At 36.1% G+C, this 10,564-nt stretch overlaps 1 protein-coding gene across 1 annotated transcript in view; it reads left to right on the top strand.

Annotated features, from left to right (window-relative positions):
• LOC107729642 (collagen alpha-1(XI) chain-like) overlaps window positions 1–10,564 on the top strand; it is a 91,955-nt gene that overhangs the window by 36,309 nt on the left and 45,082 nt on the right. Inside the window, exons 5-10 of the mRNA XM_016540277.1 lie at window positions 1,018–1,143; window positions 3,261–3,347; window positions 4,350–4,454; window positions 6,244–6,713; window positions 8,010–8,145; window positions 10,167–10,250. Coding sequence (XP_016395763.1) covers window positions 1,018–1,143; window positions 3,261–3,347; window positions 4,350–4,454; window positions 6,244–6,713; window positions 8,010–8,145; window positions 10,167–10,250 — 1,008 coding nt within the window. The remainder of the gene's footprint in view (window positions 1–1,017; window positions 1,144–3,260; window positions 3,348–4,349; window positions 4,455–6,243; window positions 6,714–8,009; window positions 8,146–10,166; window positions 10,251–10,564) is intronic.

Below are 10,564 nucleotides of genomic sequence, written 5' to 3'. Positions count from 1 at the left end.
TTTAAATTCTTATTTTGTTTCCATAAATCAAATAATACAAGTATAAAAGGTGGTATTTTGTAATAAGGAGGGCAGGTGGGCACACCTGAGCATTTTGCTGTTTATACAGTTGAGTTTACAGAGAACGGTGTAAAAATACACACACACACAGACACACACACATGCCCCTTACAAGTCCAAGCCTGCTGTTTTTGTTTTTTTTTCTCGGGGTTGCCTTGCTGCTAAATCGCAGTCTGTCTCTCTCTCTTTGTGACAGTGCCAAGGAAAGGCCTCAGGTTCCAACACATCCCCCAGATCTACTTGTGGACTGTACTGTAAAAGTCATGCATGTTCCTCGTAACAGACCCGGGTCACTCTGAACCACCCCAGCATCTGAACAGAAAGATCTGGATCTGCCAGTTACAGCCCATAAAAGACATGTGGCCTAAAAATGCACAAATGTGATCACTTAAATCAAAACCTCATACAGTAAATTGTATCTTTTATCATCCAGTTGTTGATCATAATGCAAAATGAATGTATGCTATCGTTTCTGAGGCAACAATGGCGAGAAACAGATTCCACTCATTTGGAAGAAAGACCATGCATGTGTTTTTTATAAATATGTGTTTAACGTGTTGTTGACCAGAAGGTTTTATGTATTGTTGCCTAAGCATTGTTAAAGCAGGCAGAATTTTATATGAGAGGAAACTTCCTTTGTGGGTTTCTGTTACTAGGTGTTTCATGATGAAACACGTTTTATTTACCTGCGTATTAAACATCAATTTCCTGAACCATCTGACCTGTGTTCCTCATTGTGAAAGTGGTTGGTGATTTGTTGTTTTGTTGCCTTGCCATTCCAACGTTGCCTGTATTTCCTGCAGTAGGTTTTTTTTTATGCTTTGACCAACCAGGATAAGATGGCTTTGTCATTTTTTCATGCAGAAAATATATTACATAAATGTGTCTCAGTACTAATAACAGAGGTATTTTTTGGCACATGTATCTCATGTATCTTCCTGTCATTCGTCCCCTCAGGGTGATATCCAACAACTGCTGATTGTGGCCGACCCTAAAGCAGCTTACGACTACTGTGAAAACTACAGCCCAGACTGTGACGTCCCCCACAAGGACACACTGCAAGCACAGGAGCCTGGAGAGGAGGTTAGTATAGACCTTTTGCGCTGACCAGCAGAGGAAATGGTCTTTCCTGCAGTATCCAGAAGACCAAACGTTTCTGGAAGTCTGGCACATTGTTGATACTTTTGACGCTACCAGTCAAATGATTGGACACACAGACTCATACTTTATTGTTGTTTTCCACCCACAGGTTTGAATAATATACAAGTCATCAAAACTATGAAATAACACTCAAAGACAAGAATTATGTAGTGGCCAAAAATGTTAAATGATCAAAACTTTTTAAAATTAAAATCATACTTTGCTACATTATTATTATTTTTTATTTTATTTTATTATTTTTTTTTAACAAATGAAAGAATCAACACATCACTGTCAGGAATGATCATTATGGAAGGAAATTTTCTCTCATCCTTCAAAGATAATAGATAAAAGAATCATATAATATAATGTATAATATATAATTTATACTATCGTTCAAACGTTTGGGGTTGGTAAGATTTTTTTTTATGTTTTTAAAGGTCTCTTATGCTCACTAAGGCTGCATTTATTTGATAAAAACATACAGTAAAAACTATGTTTCACTAAGTAACATAGTGAAATATTATTACTATTAAGACAACTGTTTTCTGTTTGAATATTTTTTTTTAATGTAATTTATTCCTGTAATGGCAAAGCTGAATTTTCAGCATCATTACTCCAGTCTTCAGTGTCACATGATTCTTCAGAAATCATTCTAATGTGCTGATTTGGGGTTCAAGAAACATTTCTTAGTATCAGTGTTGAAAACAGTTGTGCTGCTTTATTTTTTGTGGAAACCAGGATTTTTCAGGATACTTTGATGATTAGAAAGTTCAAAAGAACAGTATTTATTTAAAATAGAATTTTTTGTAACAATGTAAAAGTCTTTACTGTAACTTTTGAACAATTGAATGCATCCTTGGTGAATAAAAGTATTAATTTCTTTCAAAAACATTTACTGACTGAAATTTTTGAACGGTAGTGTACATAAAAACATATCAACAGGTCAAAGGTCAGCCACACATTGCCACTTCTGACCACTGTGATGACTCCTGTAAACACAGACACCACATGCAAGTCATTTTAACCCATTATATCCTGCTGAAACAGGGAGAGGGTCGTTTCCTGTATGTGAGAAATCAGTAACCCTCTTTCTCGCATCTTGACTTGGCGAGCGTGTGTGAGAGGCTCTGCTCATAAATCATGAATGGTGTCCTACTTAACTTGATCACCAGCCATGGAAGAGGGCCAAATCATCAGAGCAGTGGCTGTTTTATGAGCTCTTATGCCGTATGAGGATTAGCATACAGTAAACTTGTGTTTGATGGAGCCCTGGAGAGCCAGACTCAATGGCTTTATTGGCCTTCCTGCTGTCTAACAACCATTATTTGTAGTGAAGGAATAGAAACAGAGAAGCTGCTATATAAACTTTAGCAAAAAACATTCATCCATTCCATTCATTAAAATGTGTTCATCATAATTGATGAATGCGTATATAAACTGACCTTAAATGGCCGAATCGAACACTTTTTTAATATTAATATTCAAAACTTAACATTTAACATCTATACAATGTATGATGCCAATTATACATTTTGTATGTACATTTTTTATGTGTATAAAATCCCTTGTCCCAGCACAAGTTCCTATTTGACACATGACGTTTTATAGCTAATAGGACTGTGAAATGTGAGATTTGACTCTTTCTATCGATCTAAGCTGCAAACACATGGCTGTTATCTCTGCTTCAGACATGCAGGGAGTTTTTGTAGTGCTTTAAACACCCACCTGTATATCAGAACATGTACATTAACGTAATTAATGCAGTATGTTCTTTATATGCTGAACTCACACAGTAGAGAGTAACACAAACATAATAGTTTTGCTTCACTTTACGTTTTTAGTTTTAACATTGCTTACTTTAATTGGACGCATTAGCAACAAATAATGGAAAATATGCTGTTTATGATAAACCTGTGTCTAATTCATCTGCATTGTATAAAACCAGCTATACAGTAAATCTAACCATCAAAGTATGCAATACACCCAAGGGTAGATTACATTCTACATGAAGTTTGTATGCTTTGCTAACCTCTGTCTCATCCTCTTCCTGTGTGCAGTACACAACTGCTGTTGAATACGGTGATTTATATGATTATTATGAGGGAGCGACCCCCACATCGACAGATGAATATTCTGAGCCGCAGGTAAATGCAGGAAACGTGTGATGTGTTTGTAATGTCAATCATGGGTTGGCCCCGCCCCCTTTCCTTGACCTGTATAAATTACATGGGCAAAAGTATGTGGGGTGGGCTTTGTCTGGGCCAGTCAAGTTCTTCCAATCCGTTTTCATAGAGGTGTCCTGTGATGCTAACACTTTGGTACGCCCTATACTATTGAAAATGTTTGTTTAAGGAGATTATATGGTTGTATGCTAGATGTTAAGCACCTGTTAGTTAGCTTAAATAGCCAGACCCATAAATTACTGAAGCAGTTCACATACTTTTGCCCATGTAGTGTATATTTGTCTGTCCATGTTGGTAAACTCAATCTCTAGTGTGTCTGTACTGGGTTTAATGATAATAAAGAGATATTCTGTGAACTTAGGAGTCAAATGGTGGCCGTTTTTTCGAACATGGGTCGCTTTGTTTAGTTTTGAGATAACCGTTCTTGGAAGCAAGCCTGAAAGCTTTTGAAGGATGGTGTATACCAAGTTATCCTGAATTTAACTAAGAAAGCCATGTTTATAAAAATGTGAACTTATTTATATTCTAACACAGATATTTTGATGTGTTGTGTCTTTTTCCCTTCACCATAACCTTTTTCCAGAGAGTGAAACGTAGTGTCTCCATGAAAACGAAGAGGACGAGAAAGTCCCCTAAATCTTTTTCCAAACCCTATAAGTACCAGGAGCCAAAACAGGCTAAAAAGTTAGCCCCTAAGAAGAAAAGATATGGATACCTGCCACCGCCACCAAGAAAAGCCATTCTAGGGGTAATAGTACAAGCGTAGCTCATGTCAGAATCCATCAAGATCTCTCTTTCGCTGAGGGTGATCTTTGATGATAGTCTGAGCGTGCCGTCCGCCCCCTTTCTCTAGGTGCCGTCCTCGTGGATCCAGCCTGAAACGCTTGTGGAACTGCTTGAACTGTGTTAATTCCTCCTTTCTGATCTTCTTCCTCTTTTCTTCTCACTATGAATCTGCTGTAGCCTAACAATGTAGATGGGGAGTACTATACAGACAGTGAACTTGACTACAGAACAGTAGATGCTTCCCAAACTCAGTCTCCTGTCGCAACCACTGGACCAAACCAGGTAATCATTTGATTATATACTATGATGGTAGGGCAACTAAAATGTGGGACAGAAATGGGAAAAATCCAGGAGCACGTATGACGAGGAAGTATTTGATAAGCAATTACAAAAACAAAACAATTCATGGCAATTGTTCTGTTTTTTGACTCTGGGACTGTCACTGCAAGGGAACTGTTTTATCCAACAACATAAAGCTGATATTCACCATAAAACTGCCAAGTTCTAAATTTAGCCAATCCACTTCCTGTGATGCTTTCCGGTCTGAAACTTTGGACATGTCTTGAATATCAAGTAGATATTTCTTAGTGGATTGTCATGCAGTTGGTTTTCAGCTTTCTGTTGTGGATATCAATGATATTTAAGGCTGCATTCAAGAAAAATCAGCAATTTATAAATGTCCATCCATCCTATCTACATTTAAAGCAGTGAATTGATCACACAGATGAGTCAAAACTATATATGTTTGTCTTTTTGGCATGAGTTTTGGAATTGGTTGCTTAGATGTTGACTAGTTGCCCATTTTCTATGCCTAACTATCACTGAGAAGATAACATGTCCCATTCCAAACAGTTCCCTCAGTAAGTGACCCAAAGATGAGGACCTCTGATAAAGAAACATAGCGTTTGCTGTGGTCTGGTTGAATAGTTCTGGCACTAGTTAGCAGAACTATATTCAACAGAACTGAACTCTTTCACAGCCATTTGGATGTATTTACAAGGCGGTTTCATGTTTATCTTGGATATTACAGACATATAATACAGGTGCATCTCAATAAATTAGAATGTGGTGGAAAAGTTCTACTGAAATAAATGAACTTTTCCACGACAATCTAATTTATTGAGATGCACCTGTAAGTGTAGGTGTGTTTTTTCTCAAATTAAATGCAGTAAGAAATGTCTATATGTCCCTTGTGCTTACTAAATTTTCAGGACTGAAATAAAAACTGGTGTTCCTTTCTATTTTAATAATTATGTACTAAAACGTACTGTAAATCTTTGCTGTTGTAATCAAGTGTTCAGGTTGAATTTGATCTGTTCCTGCATTTGATCACATCATTAATGCATTAGTTTGTGTATTCATAAACGTTGTAGTGTCATTTCAGACTTACATAATTTATTTCTGTCTTATTTTTTCACCTCTAAACATAACATGTTTATTGTGGAAAAAAGACAGGAATATCTTAAAGTCTATCCTAGACTTCTATGTGTAATTATTAAATATGTAAATATAATGCTTTTTATATAATTAAGTTAACACTTTATCTGTCCCCCAAAATTTGAACACAAATTCGTAAAAGATAAAAAAAATTATTAAGAAACGTTTAAGTGTTGAAATATACTTTTTAGCATCTAATTTGCATATAACAGCATTTCTATGAAATCAGAACTGTTTTTATCATTCTTAACTGTTATAAACATACATTATGTGTCTTTATAAATGCACATTGCTGATTATATCTATCCATTACTGTAACTTGTATAATGTTGTGATTTACTTAACCAGATTTAATTTGTGCCTTATATTCTCATCTCACTAATTAATCCAAATCCTTGTATCCAATCCAAATCATCTGATATATTTGCATTGAATGGGACAAAGAAGTGTTACCTTGTTGCTGCCCAAATTGATGTGCAATTCTTAATAAATATATCTCATGCAATTCATTTTGCTCCTGCTTTGCATTAGATACAGTAGTATTTGCTTTAACTGCTTAAACTAACATCCATCTTCCCTCCGTTGCTCAAACTCCCTCCCCCTCTGCCCGGCCGCATTGCTTGGGTATAATAAGGCTGTGGAAGAGGAAGTTTTCAGTGACTATGTCACTGAGACAGCCCAGGCTGGTCTGGATCCGACCGCTGCCCCAGAGGCCGCGCTGCCCAGCGGCACTGCCGACCCCATCAGAGTGGACGCGTATGACTTTAAGGAGTATGATCTTAAGGAATATGATGTGACTGGGCTTGACAAAAATCAATATGAGTATGGGGCGTACGATGAGTTTGGCAATGTGGCTCCAAACCCTACATCCGCTTATGAGGACAGTTTTGGGCCAGGGGTTGCCGCAGAAAAAGACATCGCTGAAACAGAAGTGACGTCGGACGTAAGTATTGACCCCCCAAACGAGGGTGTCGTCCAGTACTCGGATTGTTGGATATGGGAATCTAGCATGCATTGTTGGCTTTGTAGTGCACTATTTCGCATGGGGTCCATCCATTTTTTTTGTTCGGTGCGTTGGTTTATACTTATCTTTCTCTACTGGATGTGATTAGCATGTTTTGAAACATACAGACCACTGCACTTCTTCCTCTTGTGCGTATTGGTTTTCTCTCCCTCCCATCTCTGTGTACGTTATAGATCACATCGATCATATAGTCATTCACAGATCACTTACATGCACACTGTCATACCAACTGTGGTTTGAACTCTCTGACTGTCAGCGCCTTATCTCCCATATTGCCCCGGGATACGGTAATTACCCCATACCACAGACCCAGCTGTCTGATCAGACACACCTTTCTCCACCTCCTCCCCCTTAAGAAGCTCATACTTCCCCTCCGTCAAACCCTCCAGCACCTGTATCTTACAGGTCACATGAGCAAAGGTTTGACGGCATCAGATCCTGTCCATTACATTACAGGTTACACAATTTCCATCTTGTTAATCTCAGAGGGTCACACTTTAGTTTGGGGACCAATTTTCACTATTAACTAACTATTAACTACGACTTTTGCCTCAATAAACTCCTAATTTGCTGCTTCTTGATAGTTAGTTAGGTAGTTGTTAAGTTGTTAATTTTCTGTTTGAAATAAGATTATTTTGCTTACCCCATTGGCAGATTATTTTGCTTGTTTCAAGCAAAAACTCACTTAATTTTGACTTGTTTTTTTTTTCTGAAAACAAGACAATAATTTTTACTTGTCTAGAAAATCCTGCTTGATTTAAGAATTTTTAGATATTTTGGCTGGAACCGACAAAAAAATCTAAGCTAGAAAAGCATTTTTTGCAGTGTGGGGTTGGATTGAGGGATCTAAAATATGGTATAAAGGGATTTAGAATAATGCTTTATAAGTATTAATAAACAACCAATATGCTAGTAATATGCATGATAATAAGCAACTAGTAAATAGTGAGAATTGGTCCTTAAAGTGAAGTGTTACCGAATAATGTGTGCTTTATAAGTACTAATAAACAGCCAAAATGCTAGTAATATGCATGATAATAAGCAACTAGTAAATAGTGAGAATTGGTCCTTAAAGTGAAGTGTTACCGAATTTAGCATCTTTTTTTTTTAGCACTTTTCATATTCATGTATTGTTACACTGCATACACTTAGCACTCTGCACCAACATTAACCCTATCTATCTATCTATCTATCTATCTATCCAGTGTTCGACCCCAGTGCTCATGAGCTAGAAAATGAAAACAATCAGTATCTTTAAAATGGACAACTTCACTAAAAGGTAATGGAAGTGAGAGGGTATCTCTATCTCTGTTCGATCCCCCTCCCTCTCTCATTCCTGTCTTGGCATTCTCTTACCTGTGTGTTGTCAAGTCAAGAAGTGTCAAATTACTGATTTATCCCTTCTCTCTTTCTCTCCCGCTCTTCCTGCTTCCCCAGGGTCCTTCCGGCCGTGCTGGTCTTCCCGGAGCGGATGGCTTGCCAGGCCCCCCTGGTACTATGCTGATGCTGCCAGTAAGACCCCTAAACTCACCAAATATCTTTGCAAATCTCTCCAGCCTAAACTGCACAACAGTTTGATGCATGTATTGCTGCAATTATACATACATGAAAACAATTATAACAAACCTGTTTAGAGTATATGACTGTGTAATAACTTGAAAAGTGCTAAAAACCATCTAAATACTGATTAAATATCCTTTTTGTGCTTTTTTGTATATACAGTTGAAAATCACGGAAATAGATGATATATAAAACAAAAAATAATGACTGCATTCTTCACTTCCGTAGATTTTTATTGTTGTGAAGTAGTTTTTAAAAGTTCAGAAAGGCATCTAAATCCTAAATAAACATTCATAATGCTGTGTTTCATATTTGACTGACTTAGTTTTAACAGTATATGCTGTAATGTGAAGTGTTATACGTACTGATACATAAATGAAAATAATGACTGCAAACTTCACTTCTGTTAGGCATATTATTCTTTAGTAGTTTGCAAACGTATTGAAAACGATCTAAATCCCAATTAAATATTTAAAATGTTGCCTTTTGTAGTTGATTAAAAATATTGTATATTATAGTATTATATGCTTATGAGGTATTATGGTGTTATACCTTATAAGCATACATACATAAAAATAATGGCTGCATACTTCACTTCTTTACAGCATACTGTTGTTTAGTATTTTTCATAAGTATGTACATATTCATAGCATTTAACTTTTTGTTTGTACAGTATACTGTAGATATAGTCTGAAATGTTATGATAAGGATACATACAGTATATATGAAAAAATGACTGCATAACTTGAAAAGTGCTAAAAACCATCTAAATACTGATTAAATATCCTGTTGGTGCTTTTATAAGTTGAAAATCACGGAAATAGATGATATATAAAACAAAAAATAATGACTGCATTCTTCACTTCCTTAGGTTTTTATTGTTGTGAAGTAGTTTTTAAAAGTTCAGAAAAACATCTAAATCCTAATTAAATATTCTTAATGCTGTGTTTCATATTAGACTGACTTAGTTTTAACAGTATATGTTGTAATGTGAAGAGTTATACGTACTGATACATACAGTAAATGAAAATAATGACTGCAAACTTCACTTCTGTTAGGCATATTATTCTTTAGTAGTTTGCAAAAGTATTGAAAACTATCTAAATCCCAATTAAATATTTCAAATGTTGCCTTTTGTAGTTGATTAAAAAATATTGTATATTATAGTATTATATGCTTATGAGGTATTATGGTGTTATACCTAATAAGCATACATACATAAAAATAATGGCTGCATACTTCACTTCTTTACAGCATATTGTTGTTTAGTATTTTTCATAAGTATGTAAATATTCATAGTATTTTACTTTTTGTTTGTACAGTATACTGTAGATATAGTATGAAATGTTATGATAAGGATACATACAGTATATGAAAAAATGACTGCATTTCACTTCACTTCAAGACTTCACTTCATTAGGGCATATTGTTGTTTAGTAAATTGCAAAAGTATTTGCTTTTCGTAGTTGATTAACTTAGTATTTACAGTATAAGTATGTAGTTAGTAACTTCACTTCATTAGGGCATATTGTTGTTTAGTAAATTGCAAAAGTATTTGCTTTTCGTAGTTGATTAACTTAGTATTTACAGTATAGTATAGTATGTAGTATTTAATGTGATACAAAAATGAAAATAATGACTGCACATTTCCCTTCTTTACAGCATATTGTGTGGTAGTTTTGAAAACTGTCTAAATCCTAATGAAATATTCATAATACTTAGTATTTACAGTATAGCATAGTATAGTACATTATAAAGTGTTATACATAATGAGAATAGAAACATGAAAAATTATGACTGCATACTTCACTTCTTTATAGCATATATTGAAAATAATATCTAAATCCTTATTAAATAGTCAGAATATTGCTTTTCATGTTTGTTTGACTCAATATTTATAGTGTAGTGTATGATAGTATGAAGTTTTTCTAAATGTAAATGATAATAATGAATACTCTGTTCATGTTTGACAGTTCCGTTTTGGCGGTGATGGGGAAAAGGGTCCAGTGGTGTCGGCTCAAGAAGCCCAGGCTCAGGCCATTCTTTCTCAGGCCAGGGTGAGTATGACAAGTAAAGGGCCAAATGGCCCTCGAGCTTCTCCCAGCTGTTTGCTGAGGGGGAGGTGGGGGACACTTGACTGAGGGTCAGAGGGTGGGGAGGGGATTTGCTCCGGTCTTGTTTGCGCTAAAACAAGAGTGAAATGGAGCAGCACAGGCTGCTTTGACTCATGCGGAGAGACTAGTTAAAAATACTAGCAAGGTTCACGACCCGCAGGAGGGTGACCCGACAGGTGCTACAGATTAGTGCTCAGATCTGTCCTTGACAAATGCGGACACCGCCCCACCTCCTCTGGCTGAAGAGAGTAGATGTC

This window comes from Sinocyclocheilus rhinocerous, unplaced genomic scaffold, assembly GCF_001515625.1.
Source record: "Sinocyclocheilus rhinocerous isolate Xijiao unplaced genomic scaffold, SAMN03320098_v1.1 scaffold278, whole genome shotgun sequence".
NCBI lineage: Eukaryota > Metazoa > Chordata > Actinopteri > Cypriniformes > Cyprinidae > Sinocyclocheilus > Sinocyclocheilus rhinocerous.
Note: the sequence above shows the minus strand (reverse complement) of the source record. Positions and strands in the feature narration are given on the sequence as shown.